Source organism: Ctenopharyngodon idella, chromosome 6 (genome assembly GCF_019924925.1).
Source record: "Ctenopharyngodon idella isolate HZGC_01 chromosome 6, HZGC01, whole genome shotgun sequence".
NCBI lineage: Eukaryota > Metazoa > Chordata > Actinopteri > Cypriniformes > Xenocyprididae > Ctenopharyngodon > Ctenopharyngodon idella.
This window is the reverse complement of record NC_067225.1, coordinates 2734256-2748807: the sequence shown is the minus strand read 5'-3', so window position 1 is coordinate 2748807 and position 14552 is coordinate 2734256. Positions and strand designations below refer to the sequence as shown.

The following is a 14552-nucleotide window of genomic DNA, read 5'->3' as shown; positions in this document are numbered from 1 at the left end:
ACAATATTTGGTCGAGATAGAACTATTTGAAAATATGGAATCTGAGGGTGCAAAAAAATCAAAATATTGAGAAAATCGCCTTTAAAGTTGTCCAAATGAAGTCCTTAGCAATGCGTATCTACTTACAAAAATAATTTTTTAATTATATTTACAGTAGGAAATTTATCAAATGTCTTCATGGAACATGATTTTACTTAATATCCTAATGATTTTTGATGGACAAGAAACATGTAAGACTACACGTTGCTTCCCGACCAATCATCGCTTGCCTTCTTTAACCATGTGTGAGATGTCATCGAGAAGGAAGAACTAGTGACTGACTTCCGGAAACAAGACTGTAAACAAACAATGGCTAAAGAAACTACTTTATCTTTTTTCACTCTGTTGTGGTCGTCCCTTGAGGAAACATCATAAAGGCAGGAGTATTGTTGCCATAGCTCTATGAACCTTTTCCTCCATCACATAATTCCACCTAGAAGCACCAATACTATCGTCTCTCTTTCATTTTGCCATGTTTGAAAGCTGTATACGGAAGAGCTTCTGTGCTCCTATTAGTCAACATCACAGATGTGAAATTAATCATCCACTATTGCACACTATACGACATAAAACGATTCTTGCGTCCCGTCACCCATTGTCCCTTACGAATCATATGATATTCTGCCTCAAACAAGAGGTCACTTTCATATCCTGATATCTCCAACTGAGAACATCTATGTATCACAGTATAGTGAACGACTTCAGGATCTTCCTGTCCAGGTGTTTTGGAGCAGATCAGCCAAGTTTAATGCCACGTTCGAGAACTCGCTCCGCTGGCTGATTGAAAGAGCGCTGATAATGAAAGAAACGCATGTCAAGACGATCCTGAGATCATGAATGCTTCTGACATTTCTCATGTGCCGTCCTGCAGTTATAAGACTGTCTGTGTGATTGATGCAGATAATGAAGCTGACAGACATTGTTTCCTTCTGACCATGATGATTGTGGTATCGTGTTTATATCTCTAGCAGACAGTAGATGTCCCCTGACTGTCATATTCGTAAGGCTTTCACACTAAACCTCATTCTGGATATTCCAGGATTTCATATTGGATGATTTCACAAACTGTACTGGATGAGAAGTGCCACATGAATCAAGTATCTTTGTATTGTCATTCTGTTTCACCTCTTCCTGTCTACCAAGTCCTGTATATGAGTCTTTCTTACTCTTACTTCTTTTTAAATATCTGAATCTGTAACTGTGTGTCTCAGACAGTTTTCAGACCCAACAAATTTTTTGTCAAATGCTTTGCTTTGAAAAACAAGTTGAATATATCAGTAATTTTATGTGATACTAATGGTATATATCATAGCATAGTTGGAAATGCAATAAATTAATGCCATAAATACAGTAAATAGTTTATTTCTAAAAAATATTATTTCAGTAATTTACAAATGAAAGAATCACATTTGATTTGATTTAAAATGAAATCGTGTTAGATTATTGTGTTAATTTGGAACTTGATGGACACAAACTAAAAGAAGATTCGATTCTTAACATGAACAATACATTATATATTATATATTAAATATATACCTTTATATATATATATTTAGTGCTTTTGTACAAAATTTTATGAGATATATATATATATATAATAAATTACTATTTATAAAATACTATAAAATAAATGTTTTCTATGTGAATGTTAAAATGTCATTTTAACTGAATTTTCAGCATCATTACTCCAGTCTTCAGTGTCACATGATCCTTCAGAAATCATTCTAATATGCTGATGTGTGTGTGTGTGTGTATATATATATATATATATATATGAGCAATATCACACAAGTAGCCGTGTGATATGGCTGTATATCAGCTGATATACAGCCATATCGCACGGCTTACTCGTCTGATGTTGCTTTTATACAGCAGTTCGACGGCACAAGTGTGTAAATAAATAAGAACAACAACGGAGTGTCTTTAAAAACCCTCTTTTGTGAGGAACTACTTTCTTCCGCCACGGATTCAAATCTCAAATTGACAGTTTAACAGTTGAGCCCAAGCCTCCGTTACTAATTCTAAAACGTCACATTAGAACTAGTGATGAAGGAATGTTGAATCACTTCATTGAAACTCACTGTAATATGTAGAGTATTACGAGAGACAGATAGCGAGTGTATTACCTGCATCTAGCTGATATTCTTCAGGTCAATCTTATATTCAAAAAATCAGTTTGAATGTCTGCTGAGGAAAGCGATATCTTTTGTCTTTGTCCTTTTAACATTTAAGACATTCCCATGACAGCTGTAGTCAATGCATTTGTCAGTTGCGTCTCGTAAGATGTTTAAAGTTAAAACAACGGAAACAACAAGAGTCATTATAACAGTATAAGAAGTAAAATAGGAAATAAATACAAGCAAACAGTTCAGAAACGTACAAAAGCAGCGCTCTAGTTAGTAACATTACAGGATTTAATTTCAATGTAAATATAAAGTTATGAAACTTAATATAGCCATTAAAGCAAATGTATTAGCTCTGGAACAAGTAATAAATTAATAAGACCAAAGATTGCCTGTTTGATATACCCAAAATGAATTATACCTCATGTTTAAACACTATCTACATAAGAGCCAGCGGCAAATTCCTGAAGGACTGGCCGAGATGAAGCTGTTCTCTGCCGGTACATGAGCGCTGAACGGTTGCTGACGGCCTGGAGCTCGCATCTCCGAAATCGTCTAAACAAATTTTCAAATAGGCGCTATGTTTACATATAAATCACATATCTGAGGTCTAAGCAACTATATTCTTGCCTAAAAAACTCAAAAATATATCATAAAACTCATAAATATATAAAAAAAAAAATCTACAAAAATATGGTGGGTTTGCTCGTCCGCCATGACACTCGCTGTGAGTGATTCAAACGGTGAAACGGTTCCCGTGGCGATACTGGTAGAATATCGCATGGCTGGAAAGACCTCTCAGCCAATCAGAACCAGAAAGAACTGTTGTATAAATACAGTATATATATATATATATATATATATATATATATACATACACACACACACACACACACACACACACAGACATACATTCATAAGTCACTCTCATTTGTAAATAATGCTGCCTTCACATGCTCTCGGAATTATCATAAATACGAGTTTTCTAGGTAAAAATTGCACATGAATGCCCTCCCATTTCGAAACTTGAATGCAATGAGCTTGTAATCACGACTTCAGAAGTGGGAATTATCAAATTTCCGATAGCACGTGAAGGCAGAATAACATATAGCAGACTTGTCTACTGATATCTGATCAGATATATCTGTTATAAAACGATAATCAGTTGAATCATTTCCGTCGTCATACTGTATAAAGTGTCTATTATTTTTTGAGCCTTGTCGTGTGTCTTTAAGTGAGACCCATCATCTGTCCAGGACTGTAATGACGGTCGGCCATTCAGATGGCTGCAGGGTGCTGTGTGTCATAATAAAGTGAGGCAGCAGGTCTTCAGCGTGAGCTTTGACTCGTGTGCTTGTTCAGAGAGTCAGAAGGTGAAGCTGCTCACTGATGAAGCCGCCGGCCGACTCATTAATCTTCAGCACAATCTGCACGTCAGGGACAGGAGGAAGCTGCTTAGTGGTTTGTGATGCCCGCGGCGCTCCTCAGCTCAGGCTGGCATCTTCATTTTACGCTCCTTTGGCTTGATTGGGACGCCTCGTTCCAGCTGTGGCCTTTTTGGCTCGGTGTTGTCGGGCTGAAGGCCGCGTGTCATCTGCGTTGAGGATTGAAGATGTGCAGCTTTGTTACAACGTCTACTGACAAAAAAAGGACACGTATCATATGCTGCTGTATTGTGAATATTGTCTGTTCTCTGAATGGTAAAATATATATAGTGAAATGTAAATCTATAGTATTACTTTATCATGAACATTTGACATTATTTTCATGATAAAGTAATGTAATAGCATTAAATTCATTTAAGTAATACAGTAAAATAACAAATGCTACTTTGGTGTGAAACCAGAAAAAACAAAAACTTAAATGCAAAAAACTGCTGACTAAACTAAACCATGGTCCCAGTATAAGAGACATTAACAACTGAATTTAGTCTTTTGAGTAGTAGATTTTTTCATTATAAATACTTATATTAATGTTTATTTAGAATCAATAGTGTTCTAAATACACTAAGACAGTTTGTTTACATACTTGCAAGGGTTAAATCAAAGTCCCTTTCAAGCAGGGTGACCAGATTTCTCATGGTGGAATACGGGACGGGTGAGCAAGAGTTGGGCAACATGACCATGATATGAGCAATTTTATTTCATAATATATATATATATATATATATATATATACACACACACACACATATAGCCTATATAAGAAATTTACAAACAAATTACAAACAACACGACAAATAAGATAGAGATACAGATACAGTAGGTTTATTTAACATGTATACATCTATTTAACACCTTTTGTTGTTTGATTAACATTAATGACAGACAAATATTTAATTAGGCTACTGTCCCTTTAAGACCGAAATCATGGATGTAATGCTGCTTTCACGTGCTATCGGTAATTTGATAATTCCCACTTCTGAAGTTGTGATTACAAGCTCATCGCATTCAAATTTCGAAATGGGAGGGCATTCATGTGGAATTTTTACCTAGGAAAGTCATATTTACGATAATTCCAAGAGCACGTGAAGGCAGCATAATATACTGCATAATATACACATATCCGATTTTCACCCACCTGTTTACGTCCACTTAAGCCATAACAGACTGTATTTACGTGGAGATACTCCACATGATGGATATTTTGACAACTATGTGTGCATTTGACCATTCAGGGCAAGGAGAACTGATCGCGCGCGGTCTGAGAGAACTGGGGGCACGATTCCGCCTATCCCGCCTTCACTAACGGCAAGTTGATCAATAACTAATTGTGATTGGATGGTAATTTTGTTCTACGACAAATTGATTGGACTGTTCTTGTGACAGAACACTTACTACTACTAGTTCTATGATCACATATTCATAATGAAATTTTAGGAAAGATGAAATATGGGACAAAACATGATTTTTTCTTAATAAGTCAGGACACTAAAAATAGAGCTGAAATACGGGACTGTCCCGGGAAAAACGGGACGTCTGGTCTCCCTACTTTCAAGGAATGTCTGAACGCCTCCGGGCAGCTATTTCCGGCATTCAAGACCAAGTCCTATCTATTTGAATGGGGGAATCCTGAAATCTCATGAACTGCTTGGTGAACTTACAATTAAATAACATATTTCAAATCAGCAACAAAATCTGAAATGAACTGCCCCATAAATGTTGTTTCTTCTACTCAAATAGCTTTAAAAAAGCTTATTTTTCAGGGTAGACCAGCCAATGCGCATGTGCAGTCCTAAGCGCGTGTCTCAGGTTTCTATGGGAACCGGAGCTTCTAACGGCAGCCGCAGTGAGGCAATGACTTTATCAATCAGCGATTGGCTCTTTTACTTAGAAGGCGGGACGTATTCCACCATATTGCGCGTTGCAGTTTCTCCCATTCACAGGTAATAGGAGCAAACTGTGTTTCTATATCTATAGTCTTTGGTGAATTTTTTTTTAAAATGTCCTCACAAATATAGTGAAACATATTGAAAAGTGACTTTTAAAGAGCTCTTCACTGTTTGAAAGACTCAAAAATAATTTAATAAAAATAATAAACCGAATCGAGTTTTGTTTTAAATCTGATTTCAGCAGGTCTGTGTGCAAATATCATCATCATATAGAAACCACTGCGTCTATGTGAGGACCTCACTAATATTGTGAAAACGTGTGAGTGCATGTGTGAGTGTGTGTCTCTGTGTGTGTCTCTGTGTGTGTGTGTGTGTGTGTGTGTGTGTGTGTGTGTGTGTGTGTGCATGCGTGGGAGAGTTTGACTTGAGCATGTGCTGGTTATAGGGTAACAAACTAAAGCTAGAAGCGGTGAGGGACACATGAACGCTTGAATTGATGAAGGACGTTTATTATGGAAATAAGCACTTGTTGACATGTCGGTTTGTTCATTCTCTGCAGAACATGTTGGTGAATCACGGATGAAGAGGATGGTTGATGCAGCGTGAGAAGACGTCCATCCAGATTCATTTGTGTGTGTGAATGCGTGTGTGTGTCTGTGGTATCAGGATTGTGTTGGTTTGTTGAGCTGATCTTCATTTACTGTGAGCAAATAAAGTCTCTTCAGCACTCTGTTTATCTCTTCAGTCTCTCATTGCTCTGTTAGCTTTCCAAACAGTAAATTTGAAGAGTGTTGATCAGTCTGAAACTGTATTTTCTGAAGGTCTGTGCACATGAATATGATGTAACTACATTATGGAGGCAAAAAGCATGTTTCTTCGCTGTTGTGAAATCTGAGGAAATGCATTTTTGCAAGGAACATATAAATCACTAATATTTCACTATAGTAGATGTTTCATCAGTGCATGATTTGAAATTGTGTGCTTTTCTCCACTGTCATTAGTTATGTTTCCATCCAAAGTTGTGAATTTTGCGAACTTGTGCGCAAAATTGGAATATGGCATAAAAAATTGCGAATAGCACCGTTTCCATCCCATGTGTTCAAGAGAACAAAATCGTCACTTCCTTGGAAATTGGTGCAAAATATCTAATAAAAATTAAGTTGCTCCAATCGGGGAAGAAAGTGTGACTCTTTTTTCCTCCATCATAAATGACTTGCGTCTCAGAGCGGCAGATGAAACGCAATAAACACTTATCACGTTCTCTTGCGTTCGGATGCTGGTGTTTGGGAAGACAATCGTGTGAGGGAGGGAATTAAACCAAACCATTCTGATGACAGACTTTGACTCAGGCATTTCAGAACCACTAAACCAACATTTGAGATGCTGTGATGCGATTGGTCCGCTGATTAGTCCAGTTATCCAATCACATCCACTGCTGAGGCAAAGTCATCTGAGTTTATTGTTGCAAATCAAGTAATTTATTCAGTAAATGTGTTTCATCATAGATTATGTGCATGTCTTTTTATAGGATAAAAAAAAATTATCCACCTCAATTAAGCGTATCGGTTTTTATGCATATCTTGGTGTTTTCATCCAGTGCTTTTAATGCGATATCCCAATATTTGCATAAAAATAGGTGGATTGAAACATAGCCAATGACTAGCTCTCTTTGAAAGTCCAGCTATGTGAGATTAGTGTGATATTAATCTACGATAATTGGCATAAAGAACATTTAACCATCTTTGCATCATTTCAATTTAGATTTGCACAAATGGAGCAGTTGGCAATGTTTTTCCCTCCTTTGGTTGCTTTTTATACTTTGAAATTTTCTGACCTGCACAAACACAGGTTTGATTTTTGGAGATTCTCCATCAGTAAGTTGAGAAAAGCATCTAAGAGCTCCAGTGAAGTGTGACACATCCATGTGCTTTGATAATTGAGTGTTTCATGAAGTTCAGAAATAGATGCATATCCTGCGAGAGGTGAAATCAGCGTCTGTTTCAGAGTAAATGATCCCTCAGGGATCAATAAAATCTCTATCAAGATGCCATTCAAGTGCATGTGACTGGATTTTCATGCATTGCTCATCTCAAACTCACACTTGTTTTTATGAGGAGCGGATGCTCAGGAGAGGAAGGTGGCCTGTTGGTTGTAGTCATGGCAACTCTGGTGGAGACGGATGAAGATAACAGGTCAGAAAATGGAATCTCGTGTTCTCGATGTGCCGTATTGATCTCCCATCACTAAACATCCATGTGGGAATCAGAGAGAAAGTGTTAAACATCGATTCAAACACGACGGGCCACAGAAATATAGTTCACACGTGTGCCGTCTGCATCTCTGACACTGAATAACACAGCGGTTTATTATGTTTGCTGAGTCCATATTAAAATAATACCAGAGTATAAAACTGATGTCTTGTTTGAAGTAGAATATATGATATAAAGGGTCAAAAACACTGAGCTCAAGTAAAACAGATCAGGCTCTTTCTCAGGAAATGCTGCCATTTGTTTCACGCCTGATGAAAATCATGGATGCACAAAATCATAGTTGTTAACACTAAATATTTCAACCCTGTTATTATACCACACCTTATACTTACAAATGGAGGTAAAAATCAGGTGTTGAAAAACCTGTCATGGCGATTGGCGACCACTAATGTGAATAATATACATTAACACTGAGAATATAAATATACAGTATCAGTAGTCTCAGCGTCAGACGTCACGCCCACAGACCATTGGCTGAACATATGATGCATATGGCACACTTATCTGGAAACACTTCAGGAGTTTCGAAGTTGTCATCATTCTACAGGATGTCCAGGAGACGCGTGTGTCGCGTTCTTTAACGGCCTAGAAACAAATGCCGTGACGCCAAACCCCCTCGCGGAAGAAGAATGCCGCCATGTTCGCAACTGTGACAAGCGCTTACCAGGATCAACTAAACGCTGGATTTTCAAAAGTATGTGAAGTTAGCAGCTCCATTGTTGCAGTAAACTTGCACAACGTTCTTGAATGAATAATTTATTAGATGCAAGCCGGTCTGTTATAGAGTGGTGCAGGTATGACATCACGTTGTAGGCCAAAATTCGGATGTGAATTAGCATTTTAGCACTTCCGGTTCCATCGCCCTGAAGTCAATGGGTTTTTTGAATGGGATTTTGGTTAAATGGCTGAAATAAGGTCTGTGGTGAACGCAAGCTCAAGACAGTTTCACGTTTTATTCTACGACATAAAATGCATCAGTATTACTCCACTTGTGATTTTTTTAAGCTGTTATGTGTCTTGAAAAAGGCGGCTAGCAAGTGGCTAAATGGGACTACACAGGCAGTCAGGGACATTAAATGTCATCACGGCAAAAAGGTAAGCTTAGTCTGCTTTTACAGCCTCATTATGTTCATAATTGTGCTCTTATAAACTATTCTAACTCAAACGCGCTGGGAAAATGTTTTTAGATAAAAACTGAAAGAGTTGTCGGAAGCTTAGTGATGGTGACGTTGAAGTCGAGCGACCGTGGTGTAGTTCGTTTATAGCCTACCTTTAGCTTTTTACTTCTGGCGACTGCATTTAGGCTTCAAACTTGATAAAAGTTATGTTCATCTGTGAAAATTATCTTGATGGACAAAACGTGTAAGTATCATAACCCTTTGTTAAACACAGAGCTTATTTTTTGCGATTTTCCAAAAGTGGGAAAAAATGCATAGGCTTTCGATAGAGGGAACCCGTGCGCCACTAACTTCCGGGTTGGCCTACAAAGTGACGTCATATCTACACCACTCTATTGTAGGGACATCGACTTTTTCATGCCCCTAAACATGACACAGAACAAGACGAAATGTGATTGGTTGCGTTACATGCCTGTCAAACGTCCTCTTGGGCGGTCCTTGGCCAATGAAAGCTGCGATAGAGTCCAGACCTTCTGCCATCAAAGGTCTGACTACACGAAACTAAAGTATCAGAGACTCATTGATTTTCACCATCATTATGTTGTCATAAAATTCATGTTATCACCAAGTGCAGCATGTTTGTTGTTACATAGGCTATTCATTATGGAAGTCAATGAACATATGAGTTATATATGAGAATATATTACTGATTCACAGCATCAGTTTCTTCAGAGGTAACTGATGTCACTTGATCTTATAGACTGTATCTGCATTTAAATGTCATTTGGATTAAACATGTTGATGTAATATCTGTCATTTGAGACAGACAGATGTTCTGCTGGAGATGTTCATATATCATAGATGGATGCCCCGTTTATCTCATCCAAAATACCATTTGAGCAATAAAAGTTTATTATTCTCAGTATTATCAGGGAAATTGTCATTTCAACTGGTTTTAATTTAATTTAATATGGGATTTTGATTAAAATGTTTTGCTCTTATGCCTCGCACACTTGTGTTGTGTTACTGAATAGAGAATGAACTTCATTCACAGCCTGAAGCTCAGAAACAGACGCAAAGTGAATAAATGCAAATGAGTTCAGTGAAAGTTTCTGCACAACAGGTGCAAAATGCCTTCAAACCATGAGAAAATGCAAAAATTGAGCTGTTGCAGAACTACACACACACACACACACACACACACACACAGCGACAGAGTGTCTGTGAATCTGTAAATCTCTCAATAAGCTTCTGTTAGAAGTTCTGGTGTGAGTTGACAGCGGCACTGCAAGGTGTGTGTGCTCGAGTGTGTGTATGTGTGTGCGAGTGTATGTGTCTTGCATTTGCATATAAGCATGTTTATCCACACTCAGTGTTCATTATGCCATTAGAAAATCAAATTCCTCTGATGTCTTCCAAAAGTCAATGTAATGATCCCAGATTTCCTCCTGAAAAACGAGATTGGCTTTTTACTTTCTTTCAGTGTTCCTTTTAAACACTTTAACACTTTTTTAAACACTGTGTGTATGCGATGGAATCTCATTTCACAGCTCATTTAACACTCGCGGAAGCATATTCATGAAAATAAAGCCTCTCTGTCGTAATTTCCATCGAGCTCCGTGTTCTGCTCTCATTATGATGCTGTTTACTTGCTTTAGTATAATGTCAAATAATTGAATCCAACTCTTTGCAATAATGAGTATTTGATGGTGAATAGTTCGGGCTGTTGCACGACTGAAGGAAAACAGTTTGAGACTCGTTGAACTGTAATCTGCAGTAAATTTCATCCTTAATCACAGTTTGCCAGATAATAATGCAGATGCCAAACCGCAACATACTCTCATGCCAACAAACATTATGATTAGGAAATTATAGTCGGTCTGTCATTATCTTATTTTACTAACAGTTTACTTTATATAAATTATGAAGCACTGCTCAAATAAAGATGCAAAATGGAACATTAAAATGTAGTTTGAAATGTTTCTGCTCAAGATATATACAAATAACAGGTTCAAGAATGAGTGAGACGATTTCAGAAGTAAAATGCTATTAAATCAAAATTTAGAAATACATATACAGTGCTTAGCGTAAATGTGTACACCCCCTTTGAAAAGTAACATTTTAAACAATATCTCAATGAACACAAAAACAATGTCCAAAATGTTGACAAGACTAAGTTTTATATAACATCTGTTTAACTTATAACATGAAAGTAAGGTTAATAATATAACTTAGAGAACAAAATTTTCAGTTTTACTCAAATTAGGGTGATGCAAAAATGAGTACACCCCACTGAAAGTCTCTGGAGCAAAGCTAAACTTTAGACTCCAAATGTCTAATTTAACAAGAATTCAACCACAGGTGAGTCTAATTATTCATTACACATGTGTCCAGCAGACAGTTGACTATAAAAGGGTGTTAAAACCCCTTCCCATTTCATGCTGTCAGCAATGGCACCACATGGAAGAGAAATGTCACAAGACCTGAGAAAGAAAATAATTTCTTTACGCCAGAAAGGTGAGGGCTACAATAAGATCAGCAAAGCTTTACTTAGCAGTCAGAATACAGTAGCAAAAGCGGTACAAAAATGTAAAAAAGATGGAACTGCACAAAACATAGAGACGTCCAGGTCGTCCACGGAAGTTAACACTTCGACAGGAGCGTCTTCTAATGAGAAGGGTTGAAGAAAATCAGCATGCAAGTTCACTGCAGTTATCTAAAGAAGTAGAAAGCCAAACTGGGGTGACTATTTCCCGTGACACAATACGGCGTACACTGCAGAAGAATGGCATGCATGGGTGTCGTCCAAGAAGCCTCTCCTAAGGCCCAGGCACAAAAAAGCCCGCCTAGAGTTTGCCAGGGCCCATGCTGACAAAGATGAAGACTACTGGGACTCTATACTTTGGAGTGATGAGACCAAGATAAATGTTTTTGGAACTGATGGCTTCAAAACTGTATGGTGTCGCAAAGGTGAGGAATACAAAGAAAAATGCATGGTGCCTACAGTGAAACATGGTGGTGGCAGTGTCCTTATGTGGGGCTGCATGAGAGCTGCTGGTGTCGGGGAGCTGCATTTCATTGATGGCATCATGAATTCACAGATGTACTGCTCTATACTGAAAGAGAAGATGCTACCATCACTCCATGCCCTTGGTCGTCATACACTTTTCCAACATGACAATGATCCTAAACACACATCTAAGGCCACTGTTGGACTTCTGAAGAAGAACATGGTGAAAGTGATTCAGTGGCCAAGTATGTCTCCTGATCTGAACCCAAACGAACACCTATGGGGAATACTGAAGTTGAGCATCATTCTCCATCCAGCATCCAGTCTCTAAAAGAGGTCATTCTTGAAGAATGGAAAAAGACAGATGTTGCAAAATGTCGCCAACTTGTTCATTCCATGCCTAGAAGACTTGGTGCTGTCATTAAAAATCATGGAGGCCATACAAAGTACTCGATATAGTAGTTTTTGTTGTGGGGCGTACTCATTTTTGCATCACCCTAATTTGAGTAAAACTGAAAAATGTGTAATCTAAGTTATATTATTAACCTTAATTTCATGTTATAAGTTAAACAGATGTTATATTAAACTTAGTCTCATCAACATTTTGGAAATTGTTTTTGTGTTCATTGAGATATTGTTTAAAATGTTACTTTTCAAAGGGAGTGTACTCATTTACGCTGAGCACTGTATGTGTTTTAGCAGTTGTTAAATTCAGCACACAATCAATGGCAAAAGATCACAGAAACATTGTTAAAGGGACAGATCACCCTAAAATGAGAATTCTGTCATCATTTACTCACACACATCATTCCAAACCCATAAGACTTTGGTTAAATGTCTTAATCCATATCTTGTGAATAGATAAGCAGAATGCATGAGCTTTTGATCTTCTTTTTTAAGTTGCTTTGGATAAAAGCATCTGCTACATGCTGCATGTATAAAGGTGACAGAAAGTGAATTGTCAATTTTTATTTATTTTTATAAAGCATCTGGCATCACCTATTATAACCAATCATAACTATTCAGTAACACAATGTGTTTGTGTGCGTGTGTGTGTCCTTCTCTCACCACAAATACAAATGAGGTTAAATGCTTATTACAAATGCTGGTAATTGTTCAAAGGCTGCAGGTAATAAGGTCAAAGGTCAACGATAGGTTACTGTGATGTCACTAATCAATGAAGGTCTTGAACTCCAGTCCTTCCTAGGAAAATGAACCCAGAACAATCAATGTGGAATTTTTTTTGGGATTGCTATGTCATAAAAGTTTGTTGGCTTGACAAAGCTGCAAAACATACAAGTAAACAGAAATACATCAATTATAGCTGAGGAAAAGAAACTTGTGAAATTGCACACATATGTGAAAACACTTCCTGTAGCTGTACGGTGGCCTGAGGGTACCATTTGAGATTGAGTGTCATTTCACATGAAGAGCTCTGGGGAGATGAGAAGCGTGGAAAACAGGTTTACCTGAGACTCCCAGCAGTGTGTGGTGTAAGGTAACAGAACACAAAAACATGCTATAGAATATGTTTGCATTTGTGAGTTTTCTTCATTCACACAATATTTGATTATTTCAGTAATAACTGATCATTTCACCTCAGGCGTGTGTTTGCATTTATCTGACTCTTTTGTGGTCCTGAATAAACTGCCTCAGGACTGTTAAACACAGAAACCAGATCTCCACTGCACTTCTATCGCTTTAGAAAGTTATTTGAGGATCATCTCCACGCCTCCAGGTGTAAACAGATGCCGTTCTCAGAGCTGAACCCCAGGTAGGGCTCATCTTGCTTGGGTAAGAGCCTTAGAAGAGCTACTATGAGCTATGAAGGATTATTAAAGAGGCCATATTATGCCTTTTTCAAAGTCTTGATTTTTGGGGTCTACTAGAACAGGTTTTCATGCTTGAATGTTCATTATTATTTTGCATATTTGACATTGTTGCAGCTCCTCTCTTCCCAGTCTGTCAGTAACACTGTTTAGTTTCCGTCTCTATTAAGCCTCTCCTTCTGAAAAACACAGTGTGCTCTGATTGGTCGGCTGGACCAGTGTGCTGTGATTGGTCAAGCGCTTCGAGCATGTTTGGGAAATTTCCCACCCCTTACCATAACAGCGAGTTTCAACACACTTCTAAGTCAAGGCGGGCATACACTCTGCAATTTCAGTAGGGTTACCAACTCATGCCAAGTTCACACTACAGGATTTTAAGCCGATTTGCAAGTCAACGAACTCACCGACAGGTCGGCGGTGATCGGGGGCAAATCAGCGGGTGATCAGCACTCGCCAATCTTTATGTGTGAACTACTCAACGACGCATCAAATTGGCTTGCTGATGCCTCGCCAATGCCTCACCGACACCTGACAAATAACTAGCATGATAAATATCTGGAGCTGTCGGCCGACTTGACATCCTGTGATGTCAAGTGTCACGACGAACTACAGCCAATGAGAGAGCAAGGCATGGGTTGAGGTCACCAGAAGAAAAACGGCAGCAGCAACATATAAACATGTTTTACTCACCTTCAACTCTCTCTAGCACAGACAATCCCTGGTGCCTGTGTGTGCTGATCCATTCTTTCACCCATATTCTTTGTTTTTTCCTTTTTCAGGGGTTTTTCAGAACAGATCACTGAGAAAACAGCTTGCAGCGCTAATTCTTCCT

The 14552-nt window shown here is 38.1% G+C and overlaps 1 protein-coding gene and 1 long non-coding RNA gene across 4 annotated transcripts in view; one reads left to right on the top strand and one right to left on the bottom strand.

Annotated features, from left to right (window-relative positions):
• chchd6b (coiled-coil-helix-coiled-coil-helix domain containing 6b) overlaps positions 1 to 6223 on the top strand; it is a 27384-nt gene extending 21161 nt beyond the window's left edge. For 2 of the 3 annotated variants that reach the window (XM_051896702.1, XM_051896700.1), the window contains one exon: positions 6053 to 6223. In XM_051896702.1, coding sequence (XP_051752662.1) covers positions 6053 to 6076 — 24 coding nt within the window. In that variant the 3' untranslated portion in view covers positions 6077 to 6223. Of the gene's footprint in view, positions 1 to 4839; positions 4876 to 6052 lie in introns of those variants that run through there. The other variant, XM_051896701.1, reaches the window with a different exon arrangement.
• LOC127514174 (uncharacterized) lies at positions 2356 to 14552 on the bottom strand. The gene is made up of 3 exons (XR_007930577.1): positions 14411 to 14552; positions 7593 to 7736; positions 2356 to 3796 (listed from the first exon to the last, which is right to left on the bottom strand). It is a non-coding gene; the product is annotated as an uncharacterized LOC127514174 (long non-coding RNA).